The following is a 23,796-nucleotide window of genomic DNA, read 5'->3' on the forward strand; positions in this document are numbered from 1 at the left end:
TGTAGTGACTTGTGGTCGGAGGCCCAGCAGTTGCCATACCAGGCAGTGATGCAATCAGTCAGGATGCTCAGCTGTAGAATGTTTTGAGGATCTGGGGACCCATGCCAAATCTTGTCTCCTGAGGGAGAATAGTTTGTGCCCTCTTCACGACTGTCTTGGTGTGCTTGGACCATGTTTGTTGGTGATGTGGACGTCAATGAATAGCTTTCTCATAGGTGTTTAATTTTTTTTTTTTTTTTACCTTTATTTAACCAGGCAAGTCAGTTAAGAACATATTCTTATTTTCAATGACGGCCTGGGAACAGTGCCTGTTTAGGGGCAGAACGACAGCTCGGGGGTTTGAACTCGCAACCTTCCGGTTACTAGTCCAACGCTCTAACCACTAGGCTACGCTGCCGCCCCTTGTTCAGGTGGGAAAGGGCAGTGTGAAGTGCAATAGAGATTGGATCTGTTGGGGCGGTATGCAAATTGGAGTGTGTCTAGGGTTTCTGGGATAATGGTGTTGTGAGCCATGACCAGCCTTTCAAAGCTCTTCATGGCTGCAGATGTGAGCGCTACGGGTCGGTAGTCATTTAAGCAGGTTACCTTGGTGTTCTTGGGCACAGGGACTACAGTGGTCTGCTTGAAACATGTTGGTATTAGACTAGACAGGGAGAGTTTAAATGTCAGTGAAAACAATTGCCAGTTGGTCAGCGCATGCTCTGAGTACACGTCCTGGTAATCTGTCTGGCCCTGCGGCCTTGTGAATGTTGACCTGTTTAAAGGTCTTCCATCAGCTGCGTAGAGCGTGATCACACAGTCGTCTGGAACAGCTGATGCTCTCATGCATGTTTCAGTGTTACTTGCCTCGAAGCGAGCGTAGAAGTAATTTAGCTCATCTGGTATGCTTGTGTCACTGTACAGTTCTCGGCTGTTTTTCACTTTTGTAGTGTAATAGTTTGCAAGCCCTGCCACTACCGACGAGCGTCTAAGTGGTGTAGTACGATTTGATCTTAGTCCTGTATTGAAACTTTGCCTGTTTGATGGGTCATCGGAGGGCATAGCGGGAGTTCTTATAGGGTTACGGGTTACAGCCCCGCTCCTTGAAAGTGGCAGCTCTACCGTTTAGCTCAGTGCGGATGTCTGTAACCCATGGCTTCTGGTTGGTATGTTGATAGTCACTGTGTGGACGATGTCATTGATGGACTTATTGATGAAGCCAGTGACTGAAGTGGTGTACTCCCCAATGCCATCAGAAGAATCCCGCAAAACATTCTTGTAACTTAGCATCTGCGTCATCTGACCACTTTTATTCACTGGTGCTTCCTGCTTGAATTTTTGCTTGTAAGCAGGAATCGTGAGGATAGAATTATGGTCAGATTTGCCAAATGGAGGGAGAGCTTTGTACGTGTCTCTGTGTGGAGTAAAGGTGGTCTAGAGTTTTTTCCCTCTCCTCTGGTTGCACATTTAACATGCTTGTAGAAATGAGGTAAAATGGATTTGTTTCCCTGCATTAAAGTCCCTGGCCACTAGGAGCGCTGCCTCTGGATGAGCATTTTCCTGTTTGCTTATGGCCATATGCAGCTCATTGAGTGCAGTCTCAGTGCCAGCCTCAGTTTGGTATGTAGACAGCTACGAAAAATACAAACTCTTGGTAGATAGTGTGGCCTATCATGAGATGCTCTACCTCAGGCGAGCAAAACCTCAAGACTTCCTTAGATAGTGCACCAGCTGGTGTTTACAAATATACATAGACCGTATCTTACCAGAGGCTGCTGTTCTGTCCTGCCGAGACAGTCTTATAACCCGCCAGCTGTATGTTATTCATGTCATCGTTCAGCCACGACTCTGTGAAACATAATGTGAAACAATTATCAAAATTGCACTATTGGTTAAGAGCCCATAAAACGGCAGCCTTCCCCTCCGGTGCCATCCCGAGCTGTGCAAAGGTGATGTTTTAGTGTTGCATTACACACGTTTGAAAAGCAGACTACTGTACTATTAGATAATGTTCACGCAGTTAAGCCATTGTTTGCATGTTTACACACAAATGTCTGTAAAGACCAGACTATTTTGTAAACCTAATTTAAAATCTTTGATGCTTGATTGACACACCTACCAACATGGGTAGATTATGGCCAAAAACGGTACAGTGTGAAAATAGGCTAAACCTGCTTCTCCAATAAAAATCCCCGATCACACTTGTAGGCGATGGAATGGCGACGTTGGCGAGCGAAACTAGAAACACTTCATCGGTTCCGGTCGTCTCGCGACGAACTGCGCATGTGCTTCTCGTTAAATCAAAGAGAATCCTTCGGTATAAAGTTTGTTGAAAATGAAAACGTGTCACTTTCGAGGTTGGAATAGTAACATGTTCCACTAAAGAAATTGGCTCTAATCTAGGTTGCGCCTGTAGATTGAGAGAATTAACTAATCAAAAATAATTGTTCGCTTCTCAAACTCTTTCACAAGCGTTGCCGGAAGTCATGCGATGTTGCGCCTCTGGGTTTAGAATTCCAGCCAATCCCCTTTGTAGGCCTGTTAATCTCTCAACCTTCACCAATCAAACTCAGTAGGGGCACGGTCAATGAGGTATGAGATTTTTAGCAGTACAGTGGGATAATATTTATATACCAAGACAAACCCCTCACATCCACCATGTCCCTACTGTCCGCTTGCAGGTATTCCCCGAAGCTCTTTGCATTCAACAAAGGTAAATCCGTTATTTAAAGGAGATAAAATATATTATTATTTATTATTAACAATAAATCAATACATAAAGCACATGAGGGAACATAAACTTAGATTACAAACAATAGACAATCGAGCTAGAGGGTACAATATCATATTACAATTACACAAGGACATACATAAGTACAATTCTAACAACTTTTTTGTTAGTAGAGCATTTAACCGTTTTAAAATAAGGTTCAATTTATTTTTGTAGGGTACGAAAATGTGTTTTTCTGTTTGTAAATTTACATTTGAGTATATGAAATTTGGCCAAAAGAATAATGAAATTAATCAAATGTTTCAGCTTATTTCTATTGTATGTAAAGAATTCAAACAGTACATCTCTCCACAATAGTGTAAAATCTTCATAAATGTGTTCAATTATAAACCTACTGATGTCTTGCCAGTTTTCTTACATGCATACAATGCCAAAAAAAGATGCAACTTGGAGACGCTATCTACTTGAGGGCGCTGCATTGTCCCCATGTCATAGATGGTATGCTAAAAGGTTTGCGAGCCACACATCAGCTTTCTAGCCACACATCGGTTTTCTAGCCACTTACCAATCAGAACCAAACGTGAAGCTAGCATTTAGGTAGCACGTTAGCTAAATAATGTAGGCCTTGGCTAACCTTGACGTCTGCTGTATTTAGTTAACGTTAGGCAGCTATACATTTTTATCCGGTAGATTTGTCCTTGAGTTGAAGCACAAGTCTACAAACATAAGGAAGTTATCGAAATATAACATTTTCTCTGTAGCCTTATCTCACTAGAACAAGTTTAGCATTCAGATAACAACCCGAGGTTGGATTTGGCTATTAGCTAGCTGGTTTAGCCAATTAAACAGGGTCGTTTACTCAATGGCTAACTATTGGTAATTGTAACATGTCATGTTCTTTTCTTTGTCATTTACATTGTAAACGAGTAACGGCTAGCTAACAAAGTTAACCAGCTATGTTAACGTTACTATTAAAGATTGGTTGTGTCTGTACTAGTACCTAGCTATTATTCTGCCAGCTGTGTAGCTAGCTAGTTACCGACTTTGCTAGCCCTAGCTCACCCCCTTTCTCCATTTGAGTTTGTAATGAGATTTGTCCCAGTTTGTCAAATAACATCTAGTTAATACTGTATCGACCTCAAGTGGACCTTCACTACCTTGATATTGTCCCATGGACTCGGAGTCGATCAGAGACCGGCTAGCTGACTTTAGTTGCTGTAGGCTACTGCATGTTTCAGACAAAGACAAAGTTCACATCTCTTGCAACGCATTTTCCATTAAAACAATGTTCATCTCAAAGCTGGAGGCAAATCACACTGTCTTTGGCTGTAACCACTTGAAAAGGTATCCATTGCTTGCAAAGCAAAAGAGGACCAGCCATGATTGAGCTGCTGTGTTCCAACTAATCAATCATTTGAGTGAGGCTACCTACTTTTTCCAATGAGCTTATGTCCTGATAATGTGAAAGCTTCTTTTTTCCAGTTAGGCAAAGATCTACCCTAAACAAAAATAAACGCAACAATTTAAAATATATATATTAATTGAATCTGTTTTGATGCCAAACTGCATTCAGGTCAAGACCCTGACGAGGGCGACGAGCATGCAGATGAGCTTCCCTAAGACGTTTTCTGACAGTTTGTGCAGAAATAATTGTTGTGCAAACCCAGTTTCATCAGCTGTCCGGGTGGCTGGTCTCAGACGATACCGCAGGTGGAGGTCCTGGGCTGGCGTGGTTACACGTTGTCTGCGGTTGTGAGGCAGGATGGACGTACTGCCAAATTCTCTAAAACATTAGTGGCGGTTTATTGTAGAGAAATTAACATTGAATTATCTGGCAACAGCTCTGGTGGACATTCCTGCAGTCAGAATACCAATTGCACACTCCCTCAACTTGAGACATGTGTGGCATTGTATTGTGGGACACAGAAGCTCATTGCATAAGGTGCACCTGTGTAATTATCATACTGTTTAATCAGCTTCTTGATATGCCACACCTGTCAGGTGGTTCATGGCATTGGAGAAATGCTCGCTAACAGGGATATAAATAAATTGTGCACAATTTGTGAGAAAGAAATATTTTGTGCGTATGGAAAATTTCAGGGATCTTTTATTTCAGGTTATGAAACATGGGACCACAACTTTAAATGTTGTGTGTTATGTTTTTGTTAATTGTATTGAGCAAGGAGTCAATTAAAACATTGTTCAATAAGTCATGTTAGAATACCTGTAAATGTATTTGCTACTGCACAAATGTCTATCATTCACAATTGTCTGTATATTATCCTTTATCGTGGAACTCAAGCTTCAGTCTCTCTTGCAGTGATGAGGTAGGCTAGGTCATCGTAAGGGGATACTTTGCAGCGCATTGTGGCTTGCTGATGTTTTAAATTGAGGACTAAAGCCCCTCTGAATAGTTGAAACTTGATGCCTTTCTATGCTGACTTTCTGTCCATGTAACGTGTCAGACACTCAACCTTGTTTGACTGATTGCCTCTCTCCTGACACAGTCCTCCTTGTGCCTTTCAGAATGTAGCATGTCTCATCGTGTCTTCCAGAAACGCCACTACATCAACAGTAAGAACTCTGGCTGGACCTCCTTAATTTGTCAATTTTATTTAGGCTACACATATGATTTTTACCTCGCAATGATGTGATGGGTTCATTTTCAACTAATAATAATATCTATTTTATATACCACTTTTCAGTCGCTTTAAAAACAAAATAAATAAAACAATTTAACAACAAATGTAGGGGTCTGGCGGTTCTTGGGCAATGGTCCTAGATGATAGGTGATGATAGGCAGTTCAGAAAGATGGTATCTTGAGGAGGTAGCGTAAATGGTACAGCCAGGCAGGGCGGTAGAAACATCTGACACAGGCTTCGGAGCTCTTCATTGGACACTTTGTCCTCTTCGATAGTACTGAAATGTTGCACCCACCTGGGTGATGCTCCGGTGACTATAAAAGTGCCAGTAAGAGCACCACACCACAGCATTGGTCCAGAAAACGCCCCCTCAAAGTGAGCCTCTGCATCCCCTCCCACTGCAATCCACTTCCCTTCTTGGAACTGGGGCAGGGGGCCAACAATCTGATGCTGTTGATCTGGTGTTGCTGCATCACTCAAATAATTTTAGCTAGCTAGCTAGGCAAGCCAAATATTTAACTAGCCATAATTAGTCCTGCAAACTGGGTGGCCCAAATTAAAGAGAGCTGTTGTTTCTTTTAAACTGACGTCGTCTTTCTAAATGTGATTTTTTTTTTGTAACTTTTTTTTGTAGAACCTGAGAGATGTGCTCTCGAATCTCGTTCCTAAAGAACAGAGTAGGATTAAGAACTTCAAAACGCAGTATGGCAAGACCAACATCGACTCGATCTCTGTGGATATGGTCATTTCAGCTCATCTGTTCATTTGTAAAATGTTCTAGTACCCTTTTCAGTGCCAGTTGTCGTGTGAAATATGGCACCGCTGTGGATATTAAGAATGCCTAAGCAGAATTGTGTGTGCGCCATTGTCTTTACAGATATACGGTCGGATAAGAGGTATGAAGGGCCTGGTGTATGAAACCTCAGTGCTGGATGCAGATGAGGTAAGTTGGTCTATGACGGGCAAGAGGATTGGATGCTAAGTATCAGGTAGGATAGATTGGGTGTTTTTGTCTCTTTACTATTGCTTGTTGGTATCTTAGGTGGCTTAATTTTGCTAGATAATAGATGAGATTGTTTAAACAGTCTAGACAATGAAAAAAAGAGCGGCATGCCCTCTTATTTTCTAAAGAGAAGTCCCATATCTGAGGCTGTGCTGAAGAGAATAGCTTTGAAACCGATTGATTTCCATGCTTGCTCAGCTCTCCCCTGAGAGCGATGGCAGTATGCAAATGTTGTGGATAGTGCTGAATGAAATGGAACTAAATCAAAACCTTCCTGTGTCTGATGCTTGAAGCTAGACAACTACCTACTTAAATAGTGAATTGAGATTCTAAATTGTTTTCTTTGGAGAGCTTTGTTTTTCAAGTCCCACCATATTCATCAGCTTATATTAGCTGAGAATAAGAAGGGTGTAATTTTTCAGCCAGTTCAGCATCACTTATGGAGATAGGCTCCATGTCACATGAGTGTTATGAGTTAAGCCAATGTAATATCAATATGGGGAGTGGGATCAAAGGTATTTCATTAAGACTTATGGTAGAATTATGTAGATACCTAGTTATGGCAACTATTACTACTAAATAGCTTTTATGGGTCTCTTAAAAAAAATTAAAGGGAATTTGTTTCTGTGGCTACAGCATTCCGGAGTGCCAGCAACTGTTGCCCAAGGCTCCAGGACGTGCTGAGCCCCTGCCCGAAGGTCTGTTCTGGCTGCTGGTGACAGGCCAGGTGCCCACAGAGGAACAGGTGAGTGTTAGCTTGGTCACGCATTATGGAGAGAGAGTATGGCACAGCAGCTTAGCAGTAGGTCTAGGTAGCATCTTAATTTATGATACAACAATAATGGTACAGAACACAGGTAACATGATGTACATATTCAATGAAAAGGGTTGACCCATAAACCACAACATAAAGCTTTACAACAGATGATAACTTTTTTGAAATGATTGAATATTAAAACATACAATCTACCTGCAGTAAAGCCGCTCAACATTTACATTACATTCAGTCACCTAGCAGACTCCCATCCAGAGCGACCCACAGGAGCAACCAGGGTCAAGCGCCCGGCCCAAGGGCACGTGGACAAAGTTTAAATCAACTGAACGCGTCCCAGTTGTAATACGATCTATTGAAAGAGTGATTTTGTCCGAATAGAAAATTGTTTCTTCTCTCAGTTTGTCTATGAAGACTCCATGGATCTTATCGCTAATCTGCCTTGCGTGGCGGCCAATATTTACCGCAACATTTACCGCGAGGGAAGCAGCATCGTACCTCACCATTCACAGGTCAGTTTTATAGAGAATGCTACTTCATTCATAATGATGTAGTTTATCGTCCATTAGTCTGCACCTTGTTAACGTTTGGGTGTGCATATTCAGCTCCTGCTCCGTCATTGCATCAGTGCAGTTATGTGGTTGCATTACTCATTCATTCACACACACTTCCCTTTCTCCTTTGCTACAGTGACCATGAGGATGGTAACGTGAGTGCCCACACCAGCCACTTGGTGTCTGACCCCTACCTCTCCTTCAGCGCAGCTATGAACGGTCTGGCTGGACCCTTTCATGGATTGGCTAACCAGGTGTGTACGGGTGCTAATGTCCAAGTTAACATCCAACCTACTACTGCTGATAATACTGTGATTTAAAGCAATGCTAATCCTAATTGCTTAGAAATGGCACATTTTCTGTTATTGTGATTGTTAACATAATGGCGAGATGGGAAAAATATGAAACTATAACAGCAGTCGTGGTAATGGCGAATGAGAGCAGTGATTTGACTAGGTTGGAGTGAGCCCCTGCCTGTTCTCTGACCTGCTCCCCTTGTAGGAGGTGCTGGTGTGGCTGACAGCACTGCAGAAGGAGAAGTGTCTGACGAGGCCATGAGAGACTACATCTGGAACACCCTCAAGTCTGGAAGGGTGAGTGGACTGGTCAGGAGGGCGGGCCAAGTTGGGTCAATGAGGGGGATGAGTCAACGACAGGAAACCCAAGGGATACTTTTCTCTCTACGTAAAAGTGAAGTGAACAGGTGCACAAAAAAAGACACATTTACATTTGAGGAATAAACTGCAAGGGGAATGGTATGTAACCTTAGAAAGAGATTCAACCTATCTTTTTAGCCTTCTGTTTGGTGTTCGCAGGTGGTTCCAGGCTATGGCCACGCTGTCCTGAGGAAGACAGACCCCAGGTACACCTGCCAGCAGGAGTTTGCCTTCAAGCACTTGCCCGACGACCCCATGTTCAAGCTGGTACACACACTCTACAAGATCGTGCCCAATGTGCTGCTGGAGCAGGGCAAGGCCAAGAACCCCTGGCCCAACGTGGACGCCCACAGTGGAGTGCTTCTGCAGGTTTTTTAGGAGGTTAGGACAAACCTATTGGAGTACACTTTCAACTGATTGGGAGGGACACGGGGTGACGGTTACAAGAAAGGCCTCCACCCTCTCTTGAAGGGGTGAAGAAAAACGTACAATGTCAAATTTCAGCTTATTTTCTGAGTTTGTTCCAGCCTAGTGAACTGTCAAAGCCATAAAAAAATATATACAGTGGGGCGAAAAAGTATTTAGTCAGCCACCAATTGTGCAAGTTCTCCTACTTAAAAATATGAGAGAGGCCTGTAATTTTCATCATAGGTACACTTCAACTATGACAGACAAAATTATATTGAAAAAATAAAATAATTTATTTGCAAATTATGGTGGAAAAATAAGTATTTGGTCAATAACAAAAGTTATCTCAATACTTTGTTATATACCCTTTGTTGGTAATGACAGAGGTCAAACGTTTTCTGTAAGTCTTCACAAGGTTTTCACACACTGTTGCTGGTATTTTGGCACATTCCTCAATGCAGATCTCCTCTAGAGCAGTGATGTTTTGGGGCTGTTTCTGGGCAACACGGACTTTCAACTCCCTCCAAAGATTTTCTATGGGGTTGAGATCTGGAGACTGTCTAGGCCACTCCAGGACCTTGAAATGCTTCTTACGAAGCCACTCCTTCGCTGCCCGGGCGGTGTGTTTGGGATCATTGTCATGCTGAAAGACCCAGTCACGTTTCATCTTCAATGCCCTTGCTGATGGAAGGAGGTTTTCAATCAAAATCTCACGATACATGGCCCCATTCATTCTTTCCTTTACATGGATCAGTCGTCCTGGTCCCTTTGCAGAAAAACAGCCCCAAAGCATGATGTTTCCACCCCCATGCTTCACAATTGGTATGGTGTTCTTTGGATGCAACTCAGCATTCTTTGTCCTCTAAACACGACGAGTTGAGTTTTTACCACAAAGTTATATTTTGGTTTCATCTGACCATATGACATTCTCCCAATCTTCTTCAGGATCATCCAAATGCTCTCTAGCAAACTTCATACGGGCCTGGACATGTACTGGCTTAAGCAGGGGGACACGTCTGGCACTGCAGAATTTGAGTCCCTGGCGGTGTAGTGTGTTACTGATGGTAGGCTTTGTTACTTTGGTCCCAGCTTTCTGCAGGTCATTCACTAGGTCCCCCTGTGTGGTTCTGGGATTTTTGCTCACCGTTCTTGTGATCATTTTGACCCCACGGGGTGAGATCTTGCGTGGAGCCCCAGATCGAGGGAGATTATCAGTGGTCTTGTATGTCTTCCATTTCCTAATAATTACTCCCGCAGTTGACTTCTTCAAACCAAGCTGCTTACCTATTGCAGATTCAGTCTTCCCAGCCTGGTGCAGGTCTACAATTTTGTTTCTGGTGTCCTTTGACAGCTCTCTGGTTTTGGCCATAGTGGAGTATGGAGTGTGACTGTTTGAGGTTGTGGACAGGTGTCTTTTATACTGATAACAAGTTCAAACAGGTGCCATTTAATACAGGTAAGGAGTGGAGGACAGAGGAGCCTCTTAAAGAAGAAGTTACAGGTCTGTGAGAGCCAGAAATCTTGTTTGTTTGTAAGTGACCAAATACTTATTTTCCACCATAATTTGCAAATTAATTCATTAAAAATCCTACAATGTGATTTTCTGGATTTTTTTTCTTCTCACTTGCACAATTGGTGGCTGACTAAATACTTTTTTGCCCCACTGTATATATATATATAAAGCATCTAGCCTCTCTCCTACTTTACTTTAGCTGTCCCTTACCTTCCCGCAAAGCCCTTGTAGATATCACATACAATTGGGTGTACTATAATTAAGCCTTCCTCTGTGCTGTGAAATTAACTCCATCTCATCTCTCTCTCCTGTCCTAACATGACAGAGATGAACTACTACACGGTGCTGTTCGGCGTGTCCCGAGCACTGGGGGTGCTGGCCCATCTGATTTGGAGCCGAGCCCTGGGCTTCCCCTGGAGCGCCCCAAGTCCATGAGCACAAACGGACTCATGACCCTGGTGGGAGCCAACAATTCTGGGTAAAGATGAAGTATCAAAGGAAGAGGGGAGGAAGGCAAAGAAGAACAAAAGGGGGAGGTAGAGGGTAGGGGGATGCATAAGATGCAGTACACTTATGAAAAGAAGGGCCTTTGCTGGATTTAGTCGGTTCATGTCAGTGACACTAATGTCGGGCGTACACCACACGACATTCAAATATCGCTGAGCCTCTCACATTAATACCACTGTCTTTCCTGTAGTTTTCTGCCAACGTAGTGATACTCACGACACTAAATGATGTCACACACTACAAGATTCTTCATTTGGTCTTAAGGATTCTCGATACCACGCTGTCTCGCAAAAAGAATGTGATGTGATTGTGCAGCTAGAATGAGCTGTGGGCCAAAGAGCCTCAAAACATTTTGTTAGACATTCACGCTTGCCATAGAGTTGAAATATTTAACCAATACATTTTGAATTAAATAACATTGTGAACTTCAGAGCTGTACTGATTTGACACTAGTTTTGGTTAAAGGGAAGTACAAACGTAGGCTAGTAGTCATCACTCCTGTTCGAGAGTCAGTACACACATTCATACAACGCCATCATCTCACTGGCTTCTCTGGTGAGCTGTTGGCTGTTGCTGATCACAGTTCTCAAAATGTTTCGTTGCACATCGACTTGGGAATTTTGTCTCCGATCTCAAACTTGTCTGGGACAGGTAAATCGGGCCAAAATCATGTAGTGTACTTATAGTTTATGGTAATATTTTTTTATTTTGTGAGACTGAGCCATGCTAGTCGAGTCTTATATATTTAAGCTGACCTGGTTTTTTAAAGAACTCAAAATATCATGTCGATTTTTCAGTTGGAGAATCTGGAGCACTTGCATTGTCAGATGGAATTTTCCAAAATAACGAAACAAAAGACAACACTCCATGGCAGGCAAGGTCCTTCTTTAATATAACCACAGAAGAATATGTACAGTCTGCAAATGACCAGGGTCTGTAGGTTCGTAAAAGTATACTGCTGCCCCTTTCATCAATGATTGATGTCACACCACTATAAATCAAGGCCAAGTTCACTTATTACACCATTTTTTTGCCAGTGTTCGCCAAACCCATTGCACTTCTGGTAAACGGAATACTATGCAGGTTGCTTTGTACAGTGCTTCACAAATAGCTCTGTTCTATTGGGAAGGGAGGTTGTTTTGAAAAGTGATCAGGGTAAGAAGACAGCATTGTTTTCCATTTTTATTTTAAATCTACCTGAGATGAAAGGGTTGACATAAAAAATAAATGTTTTATTATATTGTGTTATATCACTCTTGGGGGGTAATCTTTCGTGTAGAGTTTTTCTTCAAGACCCGAGGGCAACATAAAAACATCAATGGAACATTTCCTTCTAGTCAAAAATGAATGTAATTCGAGAGCTGGCAAGCATTGACTAAATAGTACGCGTGTCTCAATCGATGTACTATTAGAATGTTTTGTAAATGTTTGTTTTAGAAAGTCTGCTGGTTTTACTATGTCCAACTGTAATATCTCATCTTGCTCATGACACAAGTACACATCTGAAACACCATACCAACTAATCATTAAATAAGAATTTGTTTAAATGACTTGCCTAGTTAAAGGTTAAATGAAAAAAAGAAAGATTGTGTTCAACTGGATTGTTATTAAGGTACAGATTTGCTTGGTTTAGTTTTAAGGTTGCTCTCAGGTCTAGTGGGTGGGGAGAGGGCTTGTTTGTAATGGTCTGTTTCAATGCAGACCATATCCACTACACTCTAATTGGGCACAACACGGACAGTACCCCCTGGCTATTCATTTAATTTGTTTTCAAACAGCCCCCCCTCACACTGTCTATCCCCTGTAGTGTATTTCCCAAATAGTACATATGTATTTTAGACTTATTTGAGTTTGTCCTGTTCCTGTATTTGATCCTGTTCTAACCAAACATTTTGTTATTCTGGTATAAACATAAATATATCTTATGTGAGATCATTGTGAAGTGGAGAAATCTGAACTGTATTATCTAGCAGAGCTGGATGTGGGAGAGAAAGTGGAAAACAATTTTAAATAAAAGGTAAATGTTAACAATTACTGTTCTCTCGAATTCTGTTTTTTTTATTGCGGTCTGTTTATGGAGATGTGGTTGTTGCACATTCATTACCTGAATGCATTTACATTACCACAGAACAGTCATGTTATTCTGTGCCGGCTGTGTATGATACGTATGTGTTGGCAGGAGTTTTGAGGACATCGCAGTTATTAATAGTGTTCCAGACAGGTCTCCACAGCACTCAGGTTCCTGCTTCCCTTTGGCCTGGTCAAGACGTCATATGTTACGGAGACTGGATTCCAAATAAACAACATCAGAGTACTTTGGTCAGAAAATACAAAATTGCTATGTGTTGCAACTGATTTGAACTGTGGCTTCAAAGGATCAATTGGCTGACAATCGATATGCTTTCTCCTAATTTGCCAAGCACTCCTGTGACAACCTGAAATGTCCTGATATTGATAAATGCGACAAAAGAGTTGTACTTTAGTTTATTGGCTTTTGTTTTAAAGTCTAAAATACATACAAAAACGGGGTGGTAATGGCTGGCAGGACCTTGAGAGCCCTGATTCCCACCAACAGAATCACCCCTTTTCAACATCTCCAGCACCACTCCAACATATGTGAAAATGGGAGTGTTTATGTTTTGAGGTAAAAGATGTCTTCCTCTTAAGTGTTTCCAATTAGTAGGTAATGCCTACTCATAATTGGTTAAAATCACAATGCACACGGGATGTCATTGTAAACTTTTCCAAAACATAAACATGCTGTTTTCACATTTGTTGGGGTGGTGCTGGAGATTAATATGACGTTAAAATGTAAAATGTCTCTTTACCCCAAAATAAACATTAAGGCAAATCAGGGGAATGTTATAGGAAAGTGATATAAATCTCCCTTTCAATGGCGGTGGGGTTATGATATGGGCAGGCAAAAGCTACGGACAAGGAACACAATTGCAGTTTATTGATGGAAATTTGAATGCACAGAGATAGTGTGACGAGATCCTGAGCCCTATTGTGAGGCCAATTTTTCTAAGCAATCTGACCAACAAATGCATATCTGTAATCCCAGTCGTGAAATCTATAGATTAGGGCATAGTGAATTTATTTCAATGAATTGATTTCCTTATATACACACACTCAGTTAAATTGTTGTGTTTATATTTCTACATAGATTTAATGTGTGGACATGATTCAAACCAGTTAAAACATCTTATGAAAATCAAATGGGTGTGACATGGTAATTCTGACCACCCAAAATATATTATGTTCAGTTCTCTTATGAGTCCCCAGTTAACTAGCTGAAGTATTTACTGGATTGGTAAAAAATAATCTTGAAAGCCTGACAATTCATTACACTTGACAAACTTTGGAATTTGCTTCAGTAAAAAATCAGGCTCTGCAGCAAATTGGCAATAAATAGGAGAATGGCCTAAGAATCCAGTACATACGGAGGACGGTCCCAGTCTGATATGATGCTCTTCTCACATGCAAGTGGTGGCTGTGTTGTTCAAGCAGTCAAGCTGGAAATCCATTCCCTACTTCAACAGTCATCTATCTAATGGTCGTCCACAAAATGCAATGGGTTGAAAGTGGGGAAAACGTGTGAATTTCCCATATATGTACAAGCACATGGAGGCTCACGTTTGGTTCACCTCATGGAACATGAGTTCTCTGGGTATTTTAGTCTCTGGGCCGTACTTGATGCAAGCTCGGCCCTCGAAGGCAACAACCATTTGCTTCACGACCTCATCAAAGAAGACCGTCGCTAACTGCGAGTGTAGCAAAGAGCGAAACTCAAAAGATATCTGCAAGACAATAAGCATAGGTGGAAAATTGTTGAGGTTCTGTTCATAATCATGTTTCCCCAATAGATGATTAGGTCATTAAACCTGCAATTATAATGTCTGTTTAATCAGAAGTTCATACCACTATAATATTCAAAGTATTAAATAGTTTGTTGCATATAGGGCTGTGGCGGTCACGAAATTTAGTCAGCCGGTGATTGTCAAAGCAAATAACTGTCGGCCTCACAGTAATTGAATGTTAATTAACACATTTAGCATCTCCTGGATTCCACATAGCCTATAAGCCACTGATGTAGACATTTGAAACATCTACATTTTAAAAAAGTCTAATAAATCCATGTAATATAGCCTACACCTTCACAATAAATCCATTATTTATTTTAGACAGGTCTAAAGAAGCATGATATGAAGAAAATGTAGTTTATTTCAGAAGAAAATAATAGCATACTCTGAGTTGCCCTGTACACATGGTAATAGGATAAGCGTGAATGTTCCATTAGCAGGAAAACACCATTATTAAAAGTGACCGCAAATGCAATAATGCATGTAATGCTTTTATTATAAAAGGTGCATTTTTATGGTGAAAATTATCTACCCCAAACTTGAAACTCACGCGCTGCTTTTATATGCCAGTTAGGCTCCACATCCCTTGTAAAGCGGATTAATGTGCTTAATTTTAGGTTATTTGGCCACTTTCGTTCTGATTCAAACCTTCCGGTAGCCTAGTTGTTAGAGTGTTGAGCCAGTAACCGAAAGGTTGCTGGATCGAATCCCAAGCTCACAAAAATCTGTCGTTCTGCCCCTGAGCAAGGCAGTTAACCCACTGTTCCCTGGGCACCGAACACGTAGATGTAGATTATGGCAGTCCCCCGCACCTCTCCGATTCAGAGGAGTTGGGTTAAATGCGGAAGACACGTTTCAGTTGAATGCATTCAGTTGTACAACTGGCTAGGTATCCCCCTTTCCCTTTCTAAAACATATAGGCCTATGGGCGAGGCTTTATGAGGTGTGCGACTAGGATTAGAAAAAGTCGCAAAAAAAGGCATAATTTCTTATGCTGAGCATCATTCACAAGTGATAGGCTAATATTGTCACCCATCAGACTATTCTTGATTCAATCTTGTCTTTACATATACTAAATAATGTGTGACATTTTTGTTTTGATTTAGAATGGACCATTATCATGCACCTGTATCAAAACAGAAGCAAGTGGAAAAATACATGTCACCTATGCACTTAAATAGCGAATGGAGGATGCTTTTCCCCGTGGTTTATTTGCATACCAGACAGGTAGGCTGTACTCCTGTTGTAAATATAAGCAATCTCCTTAATATTAGGAGTTGAGAAATAAATATAGTAGGTCTAGCCTATAGAAAGCTGATGGGATCCCCTTTTTATTAGCGGCCATCACTCTGTTTTCTCCCGCAATTGCATAGCCTATTGAAATGTTGAGCAACATGAGCTCATGGGCTCTCATGAAGTGTTTGATTAGATTTTTGAATGCATTTGCATGGATGTCAGAGTGATTAAAGGGACAATAGAGAGCTGAGTACCAGGCAGTAAGCAAGTTTGGTAGACTACTAATGACCAGCAGAAACATCAGAGCTTGAAGAAGCCTAATTACCGTGACTAAACAGTCATGTGGAATTTGACTGCCTTCATGGCTCAGAACCGCCGGTGTGACAGTAATGCGGTCACCGCAACAGCCCTAGCTGCATAGCAATAGTATTGCATAGTGCGACAAGGAAACACTTACAGAGAAATCAACAGTACAGGTTCTGGGATAACCAGGTATTCCAGGGCTGAAACGCCATATTGTCTCCAAGTGATTGAACAGTTTACCATCTGTGCATACAGCCTACGGGAAAGGGGAAGTGCCAGTAAAATGAGATGCAGTGCATGTTATTATTGGTGAATACATTTGAAAGAAAAACTTTAAAGCATTGCAAAACAATAGACTTATAAGATCATGGAGTTGATTGAGCTTACGAACCTTGACTAGATGAGGGCGCACATTGGTGATCATGGAGGTGTATCTCTCGACTATAGGGGGGAAACCCACTTCTAGTTTGGCTTTAGCATGACTGGCTCTCTGCATGATGAACTGAGATTTCTTACACCACGGAACAAAGTGCTTATAATCGTCCACGTTGGCCACCACATCATACATCTCCTGCATCGAGTAACTACAGAGAAAGAAAAGGGGGAAATAGTATTCTTAGCATATTTGCATGAGACCATACTTTGCTGATATGACGATACAGCTAGTCTTCACACTGAATAATGATGCAATGTGCTTGATTTGATGTTAGTATATTTGTCATTTACATTAATCTGTTGTTCAGGGACAGTAGTAGGCTCTTATCAAAGTTCACAGATAGAAAACGCTAAGTATGTGGCCCTTGCCATGTGTTTTCTCAATATTGTTATGGGATACAGTACATTTCATAGAACTAGAGCACAAGGGGATGCTTTGATTAAAGGCCTAGTGCAGTCAAAAACGTGATTTCCTGTGTGTTACATTTCCACATTGAGGTTGGAATAAAACTGAAAATTATAATAATACCATTTTAGTCTAAGAGCTGTTTGAAAAGACAACCTGAAATTTCAGTTTGTTTTGGTGCGATGGAGTTTTGGCCTGCCTGGTGACATCACGAAAATGGTTGCAATGGACCTTTAAATGAATCAGCATTTAGCCATGTCCACTGAAGCAGAAGCACAGATGCAATGTCTACATTACCCAATGATTCTTCGTTCTGAATACTGTTTCTTCTTGTTGGCCAGACTAAGGAAGGTTCTGCTGGGGGGAATGATAGTTGTCCTCCTGTCCAAATGGATAAGAATCCTGGGGTTTCTGGTCATAAGGATGCCACAAGATGTCACATATCTGTTGGTCCAAGAATGATCAGTCACGGACTTGCAAAACACCACTTTAAAACATGGCTTCATTGCATTCTAATAAACCCCATCCATAAGACCCTTGTTATACAATGTTACCAGTTGAAACCCAACGGACGCCCAAATTACTGTAAAACGTTAATTAAACGCTTGTCTCAAATAGCCTCCTGTCCCTTTTAATAGCCGGGCAACTTAACACATTTCTGTAAATAAACACTGGTTTTAAATAAATGCTGTGTCTAAATGAATAGTTAACGAGGTAACCATGAATTGTTTCATGTTTGATTTTCTACATTGAATAATTCAGTAATGACTCGAAAGAATGATGGCAAGCATTTATTAATATCACCAGTAAAAAACTTCTAGCCATTTTGGGGCGGAAGGTAGCCTAGTGGTTAGAGCGTTGGGCTGGTAACCGAAAGGTTGGTGTATCGAATCCCCGAGCAGGCAAGGTCAAAATCTGTCATTCGAAATAAAATCCAATCAAATGTTATTTGTCACATACACATGGTTAGCAGATGTTAATGCGAGTGTAGCGAAATGCTTGTGCTTCTAGTTCCGACAATGCAGTAATAACCAACAAGTAATCTAACTAACAATTCCAAAACTACTGTCTTATACACACAAGTGTAGGGGGATAAAGAATATGTACATAAAGATATATGAATGAGTGATGGTACAGAGCGGCATAGGCAAGATACAGTAGATGGTATCGAGTACAATATATACATATGTGATGAGTATGTAAACAAAGTGGCATAGTTAAAGTGGCTAGTGATATATGTATTACATAAAGATGCAGTAGATGATATAGAGTACAGTATATACGTATACATATGAGATGAATAATGTAGGGTATGTAAACATTGTATTAGGTAACATTGTTGAAAGTGGCTGGTGATATATTTTACATAATTTCCCATCAATTCATAATTTCCCATCAATTCCTCTTGAACAAGGGGCCGTATTTGTAAATAAGAATTTATTCTTAACCGACATGCCTAGTTAAATAAAGGTTAAATCATTTAAAAAAAATAGGCTACTAACAGCTGAGAACTGCTAGCTAACTGGCAAGCACAAAAACAAACTACTTCCTGACTACAGACCCCTAGAAAAGCTACGATCGTCTTCTAGTGGCGAAAGTAAGAACTGCCCAAAATGCACAAAGGATAATAATTATTGTTAAGAGCTTTTTTTTTTTTTTAATAGACAAACGTGGCACCGTGTGTACATGATAACACTGTGCAGGAAATGAATAAATGTATTCAATTGCTGGAAGTGAATGCTGTAATTAAACGTTTAACTATGCAAATTAATAAAAGCTGTACGCATTAAGGAAATATAGGCCTGTCTAATAAACCCCTGTTGTGTTCAGTGATTTAATCAACTAAAGCCCAGGCTATTAATTTTAGTTTCTTGGTGTGTACTTTTTAACCGCACCATCATCACCCCTACCCCACTCGCTTACCTGATTGGCTGTTTAATCCGTATTCTTGGTCCCAACACTGTATTCAACCGTTTTTTGCCAAATGCAGAGACATCTCGCAACTCACTGAATGTCCGTATGCCTATAGGCAATCGAAGGGTGGTCACAGTCGCTAACCCAGCCATTTGTTATTTTATAAGACAGTGACTGGCAACAACAATCTAACCTAGCAAATTACCTAACCTAGCTAGCTCACGCTACACAGCCAAGCTGAGATGGTCGCTACTAGGACGCTAACTGGCTGATGCTATACACATTTACGTATAATTAGTAACGTTAATTCAGAATGTAAAATGTCTAACTAGTTAAATAAGTAGTTTGTAACAGGACAATGTTAGCTACCTAGCTACCTAACGGTAACTAGCCAGGTAGCCACAAGTTAACGTTAGCTACCTAACTAACATTTCCGAAATGTCATTTATCGCTTTCTAGCCTCAATCGAATAAACTGCCATAACTGTTTAGCAAGCTAGCTATATAACGTTTCGTCTGCCATCTTCTTCCTTTATTATTACTTTATACGGACAGATCAACTGGTGGCAAGTAGGATCTATTATATTGAAAAGATAGTCGATTGACCCCTCTAACAATGGAAATACATGTCCGCAAAGGCGGAAGGAAGGTGGGAACATACGCGCGTCAACAAGAAACACAACTCTTATATAACATTGTCGGAATGCCATGCGCGTCCACTTTTATATCGGTACGTTCGTAAAAACCTAAACATTACGAAACTTATGTTCGATCAAATAAGCTTCACGTCGTAAATTCGCAATGACATTTTTTGTTAACCAAGTTCGAGACTCATAGACCTCCATGACATATTTTGGGCGCGGAGTTGATCCTCTCGCTTCGGCTTTTCCTCTTTGCTGATAGTAACGTAACGTTATTCTGCGTTCATAACCAGGTGTGAAGGTGGGACTGCATGACTGGGAAAAATATTATTGAACTCTCCTCCAGTTGGTTAATAGAGATAAATAGCAATGGGGTCTTTTTTGTAAGAACCAGCAATTGTTCGTTGGAGAAAGCCTATGAGGAAAGTTAATGGCTTTTTGTAGAGTTTTTGGATAATCCCCGAAAATAAGGTTAGTAGTAAACACAGGTTTAGGAGATCTTATATGTTTATGTGCTTTATTACAGATGACCATTTCAGGACTCAATCACTGCATTCTCTACCAGAAAGTTTTTTGAAAATAAGGTTAGTAGTAAACACAGGTTTACGAGATATTATATGTTTATGTGCTTTATTACAGATGACAATTTTAGGACTCAATCACTGCATTCTCTACCAGAAAGTTTTTTGGCCGTCTTTGATGTCACTTAGGTTGATACATTGCTATGTTTTCATATATAAAGCACTTTTACATCATTACTAAACTGTAGACATTCAGGTTACCACACCAGTCTTGGGGATGGCTAAATCTACAAATGAATTTGGTCTCTACTGAGTTAGGTAAATCAGCTTTTAGTTTGGTTGCACTTTATTTGTGGAACAACCTTAAAAATGTTCTTAAATTGTATGTTCTGTGCCTCTAGGGCAATACAGGAAGCTGATTGAGGACCTTATTACTGATTGTGTGTGTTTTTTATGACCATGTTTTTCTTTCTGCTTGCATTTTGTATTTATATTTTGCTGTGTCTCTATTTTCTCAAATTGATGTAATTCAGGGCTCATCTGTGAAAGAGACCTTGGTCTTAGTATGACTCCCTAACAAGGTAAAACAAACAAAAAAGTTTTGTTCTATGAGATTTTCTTCATCACTTAACCTTTTTTTGTGAATTTTGAAGAATGTATGTATTAATAAAAAACACATTTATAGAGGTTGTGTAAACCTCAGATCTTATTTTCTGTGTTTATTCCAAAGCCTATTTTCCCCATGGGGATGGCTTAATGAACCTAAGGTAACTTATTTCAGGGTTTTAAGACTACAAGCTGGCGAGCTCTATTACTAGTAGGGAACTTCTCCCACATGCTGACCTCTGACGTCACCTACTAAGGAAATTACATTGACTTCTATATCAGATGGTGTCAGAGGAATGCCCCAAAAATTGCCAAAGACCCCAGCCACCCAAGCCATAGACTGTTCACTTTGCTACTGTACTGCAAACGCTACCGGACCATCGGCTCTTGGACCAACAGGCTCCGAGACAGCTTCTGCTCCAAGTCATAAGACTGCTAAATAGTCTATTGATGGTACCCAAACTATCGACACTGACTCTATCTTGCGCTGACCTTACGCACACTCACTAGACTTTATATACACACTCACTCACACACACTATGCTGTCACTCCTACACAAATCCCTCACACATTCAAACACTACACACACACACAAGCATACCGACACACACACATAAGCATACACAATTTTACATTAATCATTTGCTGCTGCAACTCTGTTCTTTATTTTACTCTTATCATTATCTATCTGGATGCCTGATCACTATACCCTGCCTGGTCACCCCGTTTGCACATTGATGTGGTACTCCCTTTATATAGCTCCATTCTTGTGTATTTTATTTATGTCATTCCTCTTGTGTTAGTTACTATTTTATTTATTATTATTTTTTAAACTCTGCATCTTTGGGAAAGGTTCATAGGCAAGCATTTAATTTTAAAGTCTACACCAATTGTATTCAGCTCATGTAATAAATACATTTCTATTTGATTGATAACAGCATTTTCTACAGTTAAATGCAACGGAAAAAAAGAAAAGCGATCAATGAATGTGTTTTGAACACTGTAATTTGTTTAAAAGCATAATATCTGTAGTGGCTTCCTTTCGTCTTTACCATAGCCACTGCCCAAGCCTGAAGCTTACGCATACAGTCCACACTCAAGGTTTCCAAACGGCCAAACATTCAATGACATCCAGGGATATGGTGCAACAACATTTTTTATTATTCTTATATCTAACAAATAAATAAAATAAAATAAATTTTAAAAAAACTATACCGCTCCCTCATCTAGCAAGGACTCCCTCTCCCGAAGGCCCAACTTCCTGCCTTTATCCTAACACACTTACCACAATACCACAATACAATGAATAGGCAAGAGGGGGGGCCAAAAACTGAGTTGAATGAATGAATATATCTCAATAAGGTAAATATAAATCATAAAGGTACGTACCTAATATTTCATCATTTACATTAATATTGAATATATTTACACAAATATACATGGAGCTCCATATGTTCGGTCTTTTATACAAATATGTCCAAATCCGCTCTAACTATATCTGTACTTTCATTTTTATGGTTCACGCAGCTTGTTGGACATTAGCCAATCAGCGTTTCTTAACGCGTTCAAAGCACCTGAATGTATCCAACTGGTATTTACGACTTTACCACTTGGTTATGAATGCAGCATTCGATTCTTCTGAAATGTCATCGTGACGAGATTAGGCCACTCCCACTTAAACGTGGTAAATAGCTGCTAATCACGTGACTTATTAGTAATTTATTTTGTTAATGAATGTACTTATCGCAATAATCAGGCTTCCATCCAACCCTTTTATGCTGATAAAGTACATGTCGGATAAAACATGTAATGACAGGCTTCATGGAAACAGACCATTCTCTGGTAAACTTTCCAAATGGCGACAAAACAAAGTGCGCTAGACAAGGTGGGATCGTTTTGTGTAGGTAAAAATAATTATGCGAGAAATGTTGGTGGAAACGCTTTTATGCACAAATGCTGATATAATAACCATCATATAGGTGCGATGACATGTTGTGTGGTCCTCCGTCCCACTACAACTCGTCGGGAAAGCATGCAGTTTATTAGGCTACAGATTAAATACATTAGATATGATTAACTTCACAGGGTTGAAAGTGCAAGGTCATGCTCTTGATGCGCCATTCCAGTAAATATCGAGGGTTTTATTCTGGTAACATGATCTTCGACACTTAGCTGCTGTTTGACAAATACAAATGATCTCGCTATTTTGTCCATACTAATCTCACCATGTAGGCTATACGTGAGCTCTAGCAAACAGCACGCACATACACTTTTGTATTTTCTGTTGGCAAGAGAGCACGTGTCAATAGCAGAATGGACACACTCAGTAGAGTTGAAAATGCGATTGAAATCGCAAACGTTTTTTTTTATGTGCGCTATGCACAGCCTTTTATCGACAAGTCAATTTGACGCAAACATCTCTGGTGGGAAAATGTGCGTATTGTTTGTATGAATATTTTAGATTTTTTTCATGAAAATCTGTAGCAAATTAGATGGAAAGATAGCAAGGTTGACAAAACTACAAAAGATTGTAAAACAAAAACATGCATGTTCTCAACAACAAAAATTAGATACAGCTACCCAACACACAACTAGTCCAGGTAGTTTTCTTGGAGAAGACCGATATAGAAGGGTATAACATTCATTGCAGACATATTTTTGTGACATAGTTACGATATTACCATACTAAAGGAATAATCTGATGAATCATTACATTTATGGATAGATGTTGGTACACTATTCAAAGTGACCACTGTATGTCGCTGCTGCACTAGCTAGCTTTACCAACTGCAGCCGTTCAGAAACGCACACTTGTGTCTATCAGAGCAATAACAACGGCGAGCAAACACGCCACAGAACAAACCCTTCCCCGAATAATTGCCCCTATAACACATATCGCAGTTACATCTCCACCCGATCCTAATGAAGAAGCTTCGGCCTGACTGACTGGGAGATGGGAGTACAAAACATAACAGACCAGGTGGGTAATGCAAATTAACGTTAGCTAGCTAAAACATTCCTTTTTGAAACCGTTGCTTCCTTTATCACTATTTCCTCATGAGGGCGGGTTTGATAGCTAGCTCACGCTAGCTGCTGCGCTTGGCC

At 40.4% G+C, this 23,796-nt stretch overlaps 3 protein-coding genes and 1 pseudogene across 6 annotated transcripts in view; 2 read left to right on the forward strand and 2 right to left on the reverse strand.

The window, feature by feature from the left end:
* The window catches only part of syt6b (synaptotagmin VIb), an 81,348-nt gene extending 79,186 nt beyond the window's left edge, over nt 1-2,162 (reverse strand). Inside the window, exons 1-2 of the mRNA XM_035778071.2 lie at nt 2,099-2,162; nt 1,746-1,827 (exon numbers count right to left, since the gene is read on the reverse strand). The gene's annotated coding sequence lies outside the window, so the exon portion shown is untranslated. The remainder of the gene's footprint in view (nt 1-1,745; nt 1,828-2,098) is intronic.
* A 300-nt stretch (nt 2,163-2,462) lies between these two features.
* LOC118388708 (citrate synthase, mitochondrial-like) lies at nt 2,463-11,994 on the forward strand (annotated as a pseudogene). Its single transcript, XR_008144614.1, has 9 exons — nt 2,463-5,037; nt 5,237-5,284; nt 6,231-6,296; nt 6,993-7,101; nt 7,530-7,640; nt 7,819-7,936; nt 8,184-8,275; nt 8,498-8,719; nt 10,585-11,994. The product of XR_008144614.1 is annotated as a citrate synthase, mitochondrial-like (transcript).
* Nucleotides 11,995-13,235: 1,241 nt separating this feature from the next.
* Nucleotides 13,236-20,425, reverse strand: LOC118388707 (coenzyme Q-binding protein COQ10 homolog B, mitochondrial-like). Its single transcript, XM_035778074.2, has 5 exons — nt 18,933-20,425; nt 17,307-17,453; nt 16,560-16,752; nt 16,323-16,424; nt 13,236-14,566 (listed from the first exon to the last, which is right to left on the reverse strand). Exons 1-5 carry the CDS (start codon nt 19,073-19,075, stop codon nt 14,399-14,401), a joined length of 753 nt encoding a protein of 250 aa, XP_035633967.1. The 5' UTR covers nt 19,076-20,425; the 3' UTR covers nt 13,236-14,398.
* A 2,980-nt stretch (nt 20,426-23,405) lies between these two features.
* The window catches only part of LOC118388713 (serine/threonine-protein phosphatase 6 regulatory ankyrin repeat subunit C-like), a 35,058-nt gene continuing 34,667 nt past the window's right edge, over nt 23,406-23,796 (forward strand). For 2 of the 3 annotated variants that reach the window (XM_052527015.1, XM_052527016.1), the window contains exon 1: nt 23,406-23,671. In XM_052527015.1, the coding sequence (XP_052382975.1) occupies nt 23,645-23,671 (27 nt within the window). In that variant the 5' untranslated portion in view covers nt 23,406-23,644. The remainder of the gene's footprint in view (nt 23,672-23,796) is intronic. The other variant, XM_052527014.1, reaches the window with a different exon arrangement.

The sequence above is a fragment of the Oncorhynchus keta genome, chromosome 10 (genome assembly GCF_023373465.1).
Source record: "Oncorhynchus keta strain PuntledgeMale-10-30-2019 chromosome 10, Oket_V2, whole genome shotgun sequence".
Classification (NCBI taxonomy): domain Eukaryota; kingdom Metazoa; phylum Chordata; class Actinopteri; order Salmoniformes; family Salmonidae; genus Oncorhynchus; species Oncorhynchus keta.

Bases quoted from the DNA above. Each gene is read 5' to 3' on its own strand.
- LOC118388707 (XM_035778074.2), bottom strand. From the start codon at position 19,075: ATGGCTGGGTTAGCGACTGTGACCACCCTTCGATTGCCTATAGGCATA. The intron at 17,454-18,932 runs GTAAGCGAGTGG...TTGGACCAACAG, and splicing joins CGGATTAAACAGCCAATCAG to ATATGTGACATCTTGTGGCA. The intron at 16,753-17,306 runs GTAATGTAGACA...CTTTCTCTGTAG, and splicing joins TCAGAACGAAGAATCATTGG to TTACTCGATGCAGGAGATGT.